Source organism: Erigeron canadensis, chromosome 9, assembly GCF_010389155.1.
Source record: "Erigeron canadensis isolate Cc75 chromosome 9, C_canadensis_v1, whole genome shotgun sequence".
Taxonomy (NCBI): Eukaryota; Viridiplantae; Streptophyta; class Magnoliopsida; order Asterales; family Asteraceae; genus Erigeron; species Erigeron canadensis.
Window position 1 is genome coordinate 35870083 of NC_057769.1, and position 14157 is coordinate 35884239.

Here is a 14157-nt window from a genome sequence, read left to right on the forward strand (position 1 = left end):
TTGTGGAGGATGTGAGCATGTGGCATGATGTTATTGGTTGAGAAAATGAATCCCAAAGGCTTCTTTTTTTTTCTTCTTCTAAATGAGGGACTACATGTAAAAAGGTGAGTGTACGGTTTTAGAAATTTTCTTTCTTTTCTAATACTTTATAGCTACATATATTTTTATGTATATATCTATCTATATATCTATATAAAATTATTAAAACAGTAGTAAACCGAGCAAATCCAATCACTTTTCTAAACTAAAGCTATGTTAAAATATTGACACATAGGATTTATCCTATGTGACATCTTCATACTTTTTCATAATATTTTATCTTATATTTATATTAAACAAATAAATATAAATAAAAATAAGATATAAAAAATATATATATAAAAAAGTGAAAATAAACTTTTAAGCAAACTTATTAATTAAGTATTCTTTAACCAAATTAGGAATCGTTATATTTTCATTGGAATTATATTTTACGTATTTTAGTTTATTATTTATGACTTTTTGATATTCACTAAAATTTGGTTTCAACTTTAATGTGATTATATCTAATCCATACATTACACATTTAGATTCATTAAGATATATTTTTCACTAACAAGTTTGGCTATTTAGATAAAAGTCTACAATAATAGTCGATATTTAGATAACTTTTTATTGTTCTTTTTACAATTATATAGTTAATTTAATATGATTTCAAACCTTATTTCGAATGATAATTTTCTTTTTCAAAGTTTCATCTCTTTTTATATGATTGGGGTAAAATCTCAAGAGTCAAAAAGCAAGTTTTTGTGCCGAGTCAAAAAACGAGTTGACAAGTAGCAAATATTTTTTTACATTCTAATATAATTTTGTATTATTGTTTATTTGCAAAATTTCTTTGTGTCTAGACTTTACAATTATTCAATCATGCAGGTATCGATATTTTTGATGATGGTATAGAATGTGAAGGATAATGATATACATGGAACTTGGGAAGATATTTGACATTGTTTTCTTGGGAAGATATTTAACATTGTTTTCTTTGACAACTATTATTCAATTAAATTATAAAATTATAAAGAAATTAACACAATAATTTTTCGCTTTTATGTTGTTTATAGAATTGAGAAATGATATAGTTACAAACAACATTTACAAACTTAGGTGGCATTTGTTTTGGACTTAATACACACAGTCATGACTTAATCAAAGATACCTAATTCATTAAGTCATTAGACGTGTTTGTTTTTTGACTTAATAAAAAAAAACAATTGTATTGACTTAATCCATTCAGACGTGATATATCTATTCAGTCATTTATCAATTCAGTCACTTAATGGTTAATAATTTATTAATTTAAAGAGTTTTATTTAAATTACCAAAACAAGTTTCGAGACATATTTATTATTCATGTACATTAAACATGGTTTAAAATACGAGAATACAATACCTTAACTAACTTTTAAGTTCAATGGAAAGATTTAAAAATAAATTCAATATAAATTTGAAGATTAACAAAAGAAAAAGTTACTATATATTTATTTTAACTATACAAAATGTATGCAATCTTAAAAATAAAAAATCTTTAAATATTCATTTAAAGTTTCGTTAGAACCAAATATAGATAACGAGAATTCAAACATTGTTTTTTATCTTTATTTATATATCTACAAAATACACAATATTAGTCAAAATTTTGTTGAATGATCGTTTTAAACAGCCGCACATCGTGCGGGTAAAAACCTAGTATATATATATATAAGTTTTAGATAAAATAAAACAGGTATTAAAGTAAAACAAATAAAACAATAGGTTTCTTTTCACTGAAAATCACCGTGCATCATGAGAATCATCATGTATCAATTGTTTCGTGAATCTTCGTGCATCATTTTAACCATTATCTAAGGTTCAAAATCTTGTCTTATTTATTTTTTACTTTAATAATTATTTTACAGTAACAACCCTTTATATATATATATATATATATATAAAGATATAAGAAATGGTTATATTAAGAACCCCATAATTACAAGAATCTTTAGCTAAATGACTATAACTAAGTTATAGATACTATTATATATATGATACCTCATGAATACGATATGTCAAAGCCTATCAACGATTTACTTAAACTCCGTTGCAAACTCCGCTGCAACGTGCGGGTAAGATTCTTTTTGACTTTATTCAAAAAGTTAACGTTGTTTGTGAGCTAGGTCCCTAATAAGCTAACTTATGTATACTTATATTATTAATAATGGAGATATACCGTGTATAAGTAATTTAATCTTTTATGAAAATTAAATAATATAAATTAATAGTAATAAAAAACAAAAAAATTATAAATTAATGCGTCTTTTTCTATAATTTATGAGTAATATAAAATTAAAAAAGTTCTTTTGTAGCCCATATACATAAAGGGATATCCCAACCAACCTTTTTGGGTATCTAGATTACACCTACTATTTGCAGCGATAGTTACTGCAAATAGTGCGGGCCCCTTGTCTGTAATGGCAAATCTGGCAAAAAATAACGAGACCCCTGTCAGTAATTGCTGCAAATAGTTGGATATGAACAAAACACCACTATTTGCAGCGATAATCGCTGTAAATAGTCTGGTTTAATTACCAAAAAAGTAGTCGGAATACCAACCGCCTATATATATTCTTATTTTTGGTATTAGTGTATTACTGATGGCATGTACTCGTGGTTCACTTCTCATATTGACATACATTCAAAGGGTAGGGGGCACTCCAAAATAAGCGGACCAATCGACTTTATTATTCCGACATAAACATTAAAATCATGGCTCTCTATATAATGACTCAACATTAACTTTCAAGGTTGCTAGATGGGTCAACCACAATTGTAGCATACAGTAAATATTTAAAATAGTTTTTAGGATGTATGGTAGGCTTTATTATGGATCTTGAGATTGATAGATCCTTCCCCTCAAGTCACTATAAGGATAGGGGCACCATATCAACAGTCACAAAGCTACCTAAAATTTACTAGCCTTTGGGTTGTTTCATGAACGTAGCATATTTTTTTCTTTTTTTTTTTAACAGTAGTCCGTATACGACATCAGGGAACACCTCACCGTATAATGATGAAACCCTACACGTACTCTAGACTACGAGATGTAGACCATAAGCCGTTACAGGTGATTCAGAGAAAAACCCACAAACTTATCACTCTTAAGAGTCAAACCCAAGACCTGTAGGAAAAACCAATGATGCATCTAAGAGTTGAGCTAACTTCATTTTCTCCTTGCAACACGTCAACACCTCTTCACTATTTTCACTTTAATTTACACACATGATCCACATACATGTACTGATATACATATGGTAAAAATGAACACAAAGTTCCCACACAACTAGGTTTAGATGTGAAACAAAAAAACTCGTCTTTCTAACCTGAATAGCAACAATCTTATTCGTTTTTACTATTTAGAAATTTACATGATATTTTGAAACACACTAATCAATGGCATACATACGAAATTTTCCCAGTTGTCTAATGCAATTGATGTTTCAAATACGAAATAGTTAAACATAAATAAAGAGAGGGAGTCATAGTCGCTTGATGGATGACCATAGATTCCTTAACAACTATTTGATTTAAAATTGACAAATCATAAGAATGTTATTATCAGAATGTGAAGCCAAATGAAAAGAAAGCAATCAGACAGAGATCAGTTGTACTAGTGATAAGTGGGAAGAAAAGCTACTCCCCATCCTTTCAATATTCAAACACTGATTAGATTTTGGGATATACATATATACTAGTTGCAATTAAAAACTCCAATAATAAACATTGTTTTTACATATAAAAACAATACAAATATTATAGAAATTAAGAAATATATACGAGTAGTGTAAATATGGACCAAAACAACCGAATATTCTTTGTTAGACAAGTCTAAAAAGGAATGTTCTTTTGATCATAGTTTTTTACTTTTATTGATTTCGTCCTTTTATTATGTTTATTATGTGGACCTTGGAATTAAAACTTATAATGAAAATGCTAAATGAAATCATTAGTTCTTCACTTAACCGGCATAAAATGTACGTTTTTATATTAAAATCCCCTCCTGAATTTTATGTTAAGTGTATAACTATTTAATGCATCTTAACGAAAGTCATTAAAGCTTTGTTTAGCAAAATCCAACTTATAATACAAAAGAACATATATAAATTCTTGTAGGCAAAGACAATTTTTTTTTTAACGGCCGGGAAGGTCGTTCTATCGAGCTGAGCAGTGACATCCTAACGGGCAGTATGCTTAGGGTTCGAGGGCACCTTATGTTGGAATAAACATGATTCGATCCGAGTGATAAAACATCCCCAATCGTCCTGTGGAACCTGTAAGAACATAAAGCATAATTGCTATTGATTTCGGGTTCCCATAACAAGGTGATTGAGTAATAATGGGATGATAAATTCGGCTGAAACATGATGCACGAATTTAGAGAGGAGAGACACACGAATTTGTGTGGGATTATGTGTGTGTGATTAACCTTAACTTAGGGTTAATTACCCTCTATTTATAATGAGAGTAATTATACTTACCACCCTTTAGTAATTACACATTCAACCCTTCTGGTGTTTAATGTGTGTATCATTAGTCCTCTTAGTTACAATCACCTAATGGGAAACCCTATACTACGTCTCTAAGAGTAAATACGTCCATCATATATTTACCTAAACATAGGGATTTCAGTTATTGTCAATTATCATATCAGGAATGATACATGATCAGTGACGGTCACACTAACGTGGTTCCAACACCTTACACCGCTGGTACCCCCAAAGGGATTCCATTTTACGCTAAATAGGTAAATGCCCGAGGTCAATGGGGAATACAAGATTCGATCCCATGACCTTCAAGCCAATATCCTCTCTCGCCAAGATATCCAAAATTACCATGTGATCGAACTCTATTTGACTACAACTTATATAGTCAACGTACTTATCCTCCTGTTTACATAATCACGCATATAAACAGTAGAAAGTTTAAGCATCTCAACTGAGTGGATTTGGATAAACGCTTGATCAACAAATAAATCATTCTCATATATAATAATGTGTGTTTAAATCAATATATTAACTAAGCAAACTTACTCATTAGTGGCGGATATAAGATTTTAATCACATAAGTATTTGATTTTTACTTGACGACTTAGTTGAAACAGAAAATAGATGAAATGGGTCGGTCACAAATGCATGATATATATTCACGAAGCAACATGTTCATTAATTTATTATTTTTAATACCTTACAACTTTATAAGTGCAGGAATCTCGGATAGTGAACGAGAAGTAGTTCAACCAAAGACCAATGTCAATCCTTTCTATGGTGGATGAAATAAAAACTCTAAGTTTTCTTTGGATTAAAAACAGGGGCAAGTTACCATCAATAACGTGAGAAACTTAGAGATCTTTTGACGTTGCCTCTTGGGCATTGTAATTTCTTTTGATGTTAGCTATTGGTGTTCATGTACTGTAAAATAACTTTGTTTCTTATCATCTAGTTTCCTGCTAGATTAATAAATGAATTTGTTGGCCATTAAAAAAGAAAAAACGCTACAAGTGTGAATAATCATTTGCCGAATAAACTTAGCAAATGATTTCTTCCGCAAGAAAAAACTCCCTAAAGAATAGGTATATAATTCCTTGTGTTATGTTATTGACGAAGTGGTGGTGCCCCTACCAATGCTGCCAATCTGCCATAAATACCATAACGACATGAGAGAAAACATAATCAATATGAAGGCTAATGACAAAACTAAAGAGGCTAGGCATTTACTATGTATCACACCAATGACTTGGCCCTTAGTTTCGGGGATTTTTTCCTAGATCTCTTTCAAGTTTTTTTCATCCATTTTAATACTTACACAGTTAAAGCCTGGACAGAATGGTGTACGTTTAAATATGTAGATTCCTTCTCGATTGTATACATCTCTTCATGTACTTGTATATGTGTTTTTGTGAAATTACTTGCTAGCAGTCGCGGTTAATAAAATCATTAAAAAAATAATATAGGAAAAACACCTCGAATCCTCAATCGATTCTAATGAATATCTAAAGTTGGCTAGAGAGTGAATTTGTCTTGGTAGTCTCTTTGGATGCCCTTACCCCACAAGCGTAAAAGCAAGTAATTAAATGTGTAAAATGATGTAAGTTTTTCCAATCGTTGTAATCTAATCAGGACTGTATTTCTAGAATATTTCAAAAAGATAAAAGAAAAACCAAAATATTAGGTGAAATTTAAGAGTAAAATGAAGAAAGAAAAGTCCTGATCGAGTTTAAGTTTTAAAATTAAACGAGATGGTCGGGTATCCGCGCAATGCAGCGGCAGGGCGGTGACGACGGGTGATGGTGACATTAACGGTGTGGTTATTAATGTAAAGATAGATGACGTAAAAGGATAGTATAGTTAATGAAAAAAAGAAACTAATGAAATATGAGATATGTGTGAAAATATTTAGTTTTATATAAGGGTATTTTAATCATATCAAAGGCTTAAAGTTTAATAAGAAACAAAATAAGTTTGCTTTATTAGGTATTATAGATATACTTATAAAGATGTTTAAACTTAACTATTATTTATGGGGTAATCATCTGCACTGTAGATTTTCAATATAAATTTATATCCTCGACCCCCTGAATTTTACAAGATGCACCAAATAAATCTTCCCCATGTGAGAGAGACAATACCCATGATAAGTACATTTGAAGACATTACCGATGATGGGTATATCTGCAGTACAAATATTAAACCCATTATTTATATACTCTTATAAAAATTGTTCAGATTAATTGATTTATATAAAATTTTGATATGCGGAATTCTCTTTTTATCCCTCAAAAATCAACAATTAATTGTAAACTTATTTTAAAAAATTATCTCTCTCTCTCTATATATATACATATTAATAACACTAGCATAGTACCCGCGCAAATGCGACGGCGGTGGCCATAATGCGATGGTGACGGGCGGCGGTGGTGACGACGAGTAGTGTGGACTATTATGTAAATCTAATTAATATAATGGTTAGTATAGTTATTTTAAAGGTTGATGGACTAATGGTGTTTTTGTTTCATTTAGAGTGTGGTTGTATCGTATTTAGGAGGTATTGTTTTAACGGATGACAATTTTGACATTTTCCCCCTGTAACTTTCAACAGGGGGTCTATTCTTTTTAATAAGGAGTATAGATATTTGTCCAAAATAGCAACTAATTGAAAAAGGGGTAATCGTCTGGAAATCCTTTAGTCCCGTAATTAGAATTTTGCATTTCAGCCTAGTGACCTTGCTACGCTACCTGGCGGTTAAATTCCAGAGAACTTGGTTTGGCTGAATATGTTTATGCAGATATTCAAACTTGAGTGGTTAACTCATCAAGCCGTTTTTTAAGGGGACATGTAATCACTAGACTGTAATCCAGATGATTTGAAAATAGCTTATAACAACCCGTTGGTAGTAAAAATGTACCATTACTATTTACAAACAAAATAAACTACACATTCTAAATCCTAATGACATATAAATACATTAAAAAGTGTTTAAATCTCATTAACCAATTCTAGCATCAGATGGAACAAACATTTACTAGAAGTAACTTCCGTTACGTGACGTGCCGTCATATTACTATCCAAGAAGCCCCTAAAACTTATGGAGTGAAGCAATTCTTAAGTTGCCTCAAGTCGTCGTCATCATAACCATCCCACACTAATGGCTTCATCGATTTTTGAAATAGGTAGAAACAAACGGAGTTAGTCGGCGACTAAAAACGAAGGCCCATCCCCAAAGTCTCCTAAAGGGGAAGTAGCTGGTGATTCACGGGTGAAAAACAGGTGACTTGGGTGCTTGTGTGCTCACTTTGCTTAGTCTTAGTGTTCAATAAAAGGTTAAAAACGTACTCCCTTTTTAAAGAAAGCCTCTAGTAGATAGGATTCTGCTATAGGAATACCTCATATGCTAGTAGTGTATACGGACTGTATGATTTTGCTTGATGGGTCTCTTTCAGACGGTCTATTAAGGGTGTTAACAAGCCTGATCCCTTTTTTGACTGAATATTAACATATTTGGATGGACTGTTAACTAAATTATTAACAGTGGTGGTCTTTATTTTTGGACAGATTAGTCCTAGATAGCTCATATAATACATGAAGTATGATACTTTATTTTTTCTGGTCAATATAGTATAAGAGCATATGGGTCATACACTAGGTATATATTTATGTTAGAGTATACTTTTGATTAATGTAACACAATATACATGTATTATACCTGACTGCACAAGTTAGTAATGCATGAATGTGATACACTAATTAGTAATGCATGAATGTGATACACTAATTGATAGTGGTGGTACAAATATCACTCCCCATTTATGTTGAATTGGTAGATGTGTAATTACCGGAACAACTTGTAGTAAATGAATGTGCGACACTTTTGCCGTGAAACATATAGGCGTACCTTCCGCGAAAGACAATAATTGATGTTCAACACTCTAATCATCTAATAACGTCTCTTTCCATATATGTCACAAATCAACCGATAAAGACGAACATAAATACACATTTAATGATAATCCCTCAAAATTGACATGCCAAATTAAACTATGGGTTTTCTTTATATTGTGTTTTTTACCACTCCGATCATCCTCACTTCTCGCCGAATGAAACCCATCATAAGTGAGAAAAACCCCATGATCTACCGTATTATTAAGTTTATTATAGGTATCTCAACTCAACGTCTCAACCACTTATACCAAGGGTTATCGGTTGCCACGTGTTTAGTTGGTATAGACGTATAGTTATAGTAAACCGGCCACCACCATCATGTAAAAGCAACGTTCGTTGAATCTTTCAATTTATCCAATTGTAGGGGCCTCCGTCTCTCCTCTCATGATAATAAATAACTTTGGGCCTCAAGATCTCTTGGCTCATACAGGGTATTTCGTTTTCTAATATGATCAATATTAATTCACCATGTTAAAAACACTTCCCCGTAACGTATGGAGTCATTTAACACAGGTACCAATCATGCATCTTCCATAATAAATAGCTCTGAGATGATATGTCTATTGATTGTATCTATGTAAGTGTAACTAACCTTTTGTAACAATTATGATTACTTTTTAGAGCAACGAAGTAACAAGGACAAATTATATAGTACAAAGGATTGTTAATAGATATGGTTGTATGTACGAACTCGTACATAGCAAGCTTTTCACTAGTCATTTTCCATGGAATTGAAGTTGATACTTCCGAAGACTTAGAAAAAAATTTTAGTGAGAAATATAAAATTTGATTTACAACCCAATGCCCAATGGAGGTTCAATGTAAAAGGAGATGGTGATAAAAAGGAGTGACACATTAGCTTAAGATATGAGCCTTAATTATATTCAACATTTCAACAATCTTATCCTCAAACCAAATTTTGTAATTGGGTCTCCTCCTGTTCAGCTAGATTCCATGATGCTACTTTTTTCATACCGTCGATAATTTTCATCAGAACGTACACACCCGTTTTATCGCCTTTTTTTTTTCAATACAAGGCATACCTGGATCAACTAATACCGTAGATCCGGAGCTTAAACCATCTACATTACCAATTAGCCCAATCTGGCTTTAATATATACCACTTATTAAGACCATTTACACATCAAGCCCAATATACGTTCAATGGGTTCAACTCTCATATTAACTTATGTAGTTATGTTACCATAACCAATTGATGTATATACTTGTGTGTACATATGATATTAACAAGACATACCCGCTTTGACAAGTAATTTGTTTTGTAAACTATTGGTTGATCGAGCAACCATGTAAGTTTCACTGTTGAATTTGTCACTCGTTACCTCTGCCCTTTTACAAAAACCTTACAGGGTTACAGGAGTTTTCCCACCATCAATGAATAGTTCAATTAATTTCTTCACAATAAATGTATATATGGCCACGGATCAACTTACTACTTTTTGAATTTGTTTAAACCACTTAGTTGCTACAGGCTGGCCTTTGTAGAAACCATATGGGACCCATTGGCCGGAGAGACGTGGTCTTGGGCTCGATCAAGCCCAGCAAGATGTTGAGGTCTGATATTCAAAGTGAAATTTTTTATTTGTCCGTTCCTTCCTCCATCGCATGTTAGGGGTTGTTTGCGTTGGTGTGTTGGGTTGTCTGAAAGCTAATTCTTGTAGGCTAGACAATGGCTGATGACAAAAGATACGCATATGACATATAGAATGCCCTTGTCAATCTACACCTTTTTTTGAGATAATTTAAAGGCATTCGCGTGTCCATATACACATCACAACCTTGAGTACTACACAAAATTATTTGAATGCTATTGTAATCTTGAAATACAGAGTTTTAAACAACTTCTTAAATCAATGTATATTTAATTTCGTTTTGTTAGGAGATGTTTGAATATTTTCATTAAATTGTATAAACAAAGGAGCGTAATGCATACTTAAATGCTAATGTACTGTTGGAATGCTGATGTTGATACGTCCGAACAATTATATCTTACCTGTAAATATGTATATAATATGGGTTTTGTTTGGGTGCTATGATGTTTCTTTTTGGTCCTGATCAATTCGGAATATTATCAAAAACGAGCTAGGGTGAAAACCTGTGATTCGACCCCTAGTCTCGGGGATTTTTTCCTGGGCTGTCTTCCAGGTTTTTTTCATCTCTTTTTGTGTTCTCACAGTTCTGATCTGGACTTTTTGGGTGTCTATATTGTACATGTATTGTAAATTTGTATTCTTGGACTACTAGTGATTTTGCTAGTAGTTATATATATATACATTATCGCCTTTCAAAAAAAAAAAAAAAAACCTAAGGCTAAAAGGAGTGGGGGAAGATGGAGAGGGGGGGAGGGATATTCACCATGTGGCAAGAATATTTTGATAAGAAAAGGGGGGAATGGTGTAAAGGGGGGAGAAGGGGGAGTTGAAGGGGGTGGGGGTGAAGGTTTTGGGCGAAAAAAAAAATTCCGCCTCAAGGGGAAAGGGGTGCAATCAGCAAGCAGGGGTGGTGTTCTGGGCGAGATTTAGGCGAAAAGTGGGGGAGACATGTCCCGCCCCGTTTATCCTAAAGGCTTATGGGGCAACGGGCCCTTGTAATTTTGGTGATGGGAAGCCAATTTTTAATTACGTTGTAGGGGGGTCTCTCACTATCTTAAATGCATGTATCGTACACCTAAAAAATTTGATAATTGAGGAAGATTCAAGTAAGTGAGGTGATGATGACTAATTGACTATATTTATATAGGTATAGGTATAGGTTCAAACCCATAGGTATAACATTATCATATGTTAATTAGTGTTGCACCTAAGAAATGGGCTGGGCTGGGACCCGAGTAAAAATCAGACCCATATACTTGGATGGCTAAAAGTTAGATATCACTACACACAAAGCTCAAGTTTGTAGCTATGTACTATAGGTCTATAGTGACGACCCATTACTCAAGTAACTATTAATTCCCCTTCCACTACGTACACCCTCTTGTACAATATTGGGATGTTTCTAATCGAAGATTTTGCCATTAAAAACTACGAGGATAGTATATTATCAAGTGTAATGTCCCAGACATGGGAGGCCCAGAGGGGTGCAAGCAAGACATCTGTCCGGGGCACAATTTTGAAAGGGCACAAAAATTTTAAATTTTTTATATATTATATTATATATGTAAAGGTTTTAGGTAAAATAAAACAACTATTAGAGTAAAACAAATAAGCAATATATGTAAAAGTATAATATTATAATGTCTATCATTTTGTTAATGTTATAACGTCTCAATTATATAAATTTTTTTTACTTATATAGTTGGATTCCTTAGAGTTGGGGGCACTTTTTTTCTCGGTTCGAACTGGGCACTTGATTTCTCAGGACCGTCACTGATCACAGATCACTCATTAAAATGGTGTTGATTTGGTTGGATAACACTTCCTAAGAAATTTTATTGAAATATATTTATTAGAGAATATAGGTTATATATGTTAAAGTAGTGTCGCACAGCCTAGTTCAATTTATGTTAACATATTTCTTTCATTGTTACTTGTTAGACGACCATCTTCAATTGTTCGTACCAAATTTTGTTTTAAAGTTGTCATATATCCTGATAGTTTGGTAAACAAATAAATAAAATTGATAATAGAGTTAAATATGTATAATATTCGATCCCCGCAACCTTATAATATCCTTAATCTAATTTAAGTTTTTCAAAATAAAGTTGTCCCATCAGTGACCCTGTCAATAGCGGTGTGACAATTGGTGTGTCAATTTAGAAAAGTTGAAATGACGTTAAGCTAATACAACTAAGTAAGGAAGTGACGAACCCGCTCTGAAATGGTTTACGATCGGTAGACCATATATTATATATACACGATTTTTTTTTTCCTCTAAAGTTTTTGTGGTACTTGATGAAAAGGACCCCATTTGTATGGAAACCTTGTCTTGTCTCTCTTTATGATTCTTTCTCTCTTACTATAAGTTTATTACAACTATATCATTCATTCAGAAATGTGACAATAATTCTAAACTCACTATTTCATCTTCAAAACTAACTCCATTTCACCATTTGCTTTCAAACAATATATGCACATATTGAGATTGATTCATATTAGTTGTTTGTGTAGTTGGAATGAGTGAAGATAATCCCACTTATGAACCTGATGATCGTAGCTCAAATTCTTTCACTTCACCACCTTGTTCACCTAGTTTAACTCAACCACTTTCCAAACCTCAAAAATCTAAATCAAGAAACATGAAAAGAAACCGAGATACAAGCACCAGACACCCCGTCTACCGAGGTGTTCGTATGCGTAATTGGGGGAAATGGGTGTCTGAAATACGTGAACCAAGGAAGAAATCCAGAATATGGCTGGGGACATACCGAAACCCTGAAATGGCTGCACGAGCACATGATGTTGCGGCGCTTAGCATTAAGGGTAATTCGGCTATTTTTAATTTTCCTGATCTGGTGGGGTCATTACCCCGACCAGTCTCCTCGTCCCCAAGGGACGTACAGGCAGCTGCAGCAAAAGCTGCTGCCATGGAAAAATTTGATTTTCCTATGACACCATCTACAGTATCTTCAGAAGAACTAAGTGAGATAACTAAGCTTCCAATTCTTGGTCCGGGCTTGGACTCGGAGGAGCCTAACAATGAGTTTGTGTACATTGACTCGGTGGTGGATGGGTGGTTATATCCACCACAATGGATAAATAACGGCGGAGATGTCGACGGTGGGCATGTTTCTGATCAGAAGAATGTGATTTCTTGTGACATCGAATCTTTATTGTGGAATTATTAGTATGTTTTCTTGTGTGTCTTCATTTTATTCTTTTAAAACCTTTTCGTTCTTCACTATAAAAAAATCCATCTAAAAAATATATATTTATATATGTCTTGTGTTAATTACCTTGTTGATATGATGCACAAAAGAAATAAAATGACCGGAGATGCCATATTCGTGCGTTCTCTGAAAAAACAACATATGGCCGTGCTATTATTTTCGACCTATACAATTATTTGTAAGACGGCAGTAAAGGGTTCCATTTACAATTATTTAGAAAACATCTATACAATGTATTCGTTAAATTATATACTCGTAATGAATAAAAAATATGGATATAAATATAAATATTACACCCTTTAAATTTCTGGTAAGTACGATTTCTTTTTTAGGAATCATTTTTCATGCTATATAAATAAAAAGAAGGTTATATATTTATTACTGTACATTTTAAATTTAGATTTAGATTTAGATATATATACTATACCACTTTATATATATAATTTTTAATTCAGATTGTACAAGCTATAATTGGGGTATTATTAAATAAAATCAAATATGTAAGTGTATCGATCGTTATCTTAATCAAAATGATGATAGAGATGGTAAGTAATTTCTGATAATCTAACTTCAGGTGTAGAGGGTTTTTTTTGGGGGGGGGGGGGGGGGGGGGGGGGGGGGGGGACGTCATAACTCTCATCTTTAGTTTCATGGATGATGTTCATTTTCCTAAAATTTTATTTATTTTGGTTTTAACAAAACGGTAGCAGTTTTTTTTTTTTTTTCTTAAATGTGAATTTTGCTTGAAATTTTATGTTGTGATTCGACAGCGGGAGCTTTAGTATACGTTGTCTTAACCGGGT

At 32.7% G+C, this 14157-nt stretch overlaps 1 protein-coding gene across 1 annotated transcript; it reads left to right on the top strand.

The window, feature by feature from the left end:
* Positions 1-12512: 12512 nt before the first annotated feature.
* LOC122582069 (ethylene-responsive transcription factor TINY-like) lies at positions 12513-13399 on the top strand. The gene has a single exon (XM_043754419.1). It carries the CDS (start codon positions 12641-12643, stop codon positions 13310-13312), a length of 672 nt encoding a protein of 223 aa, XP_043610354.1. The 5' UTR covers positions 12513-12640; the 3' UTR covers positions 13313-13399.
* Positions 13400-14157: the final 758 nt, after the last annotated feature.

Excerpts from the sequence above, each read along its gene's own strand:
- LOC122582069 (XM_043754419.1), top strand. The coding sequence starts at position 12,641 with ATGAGTGAAGATAATCCCACTTATGAACCTGATGATCGTAGCTCAAAT.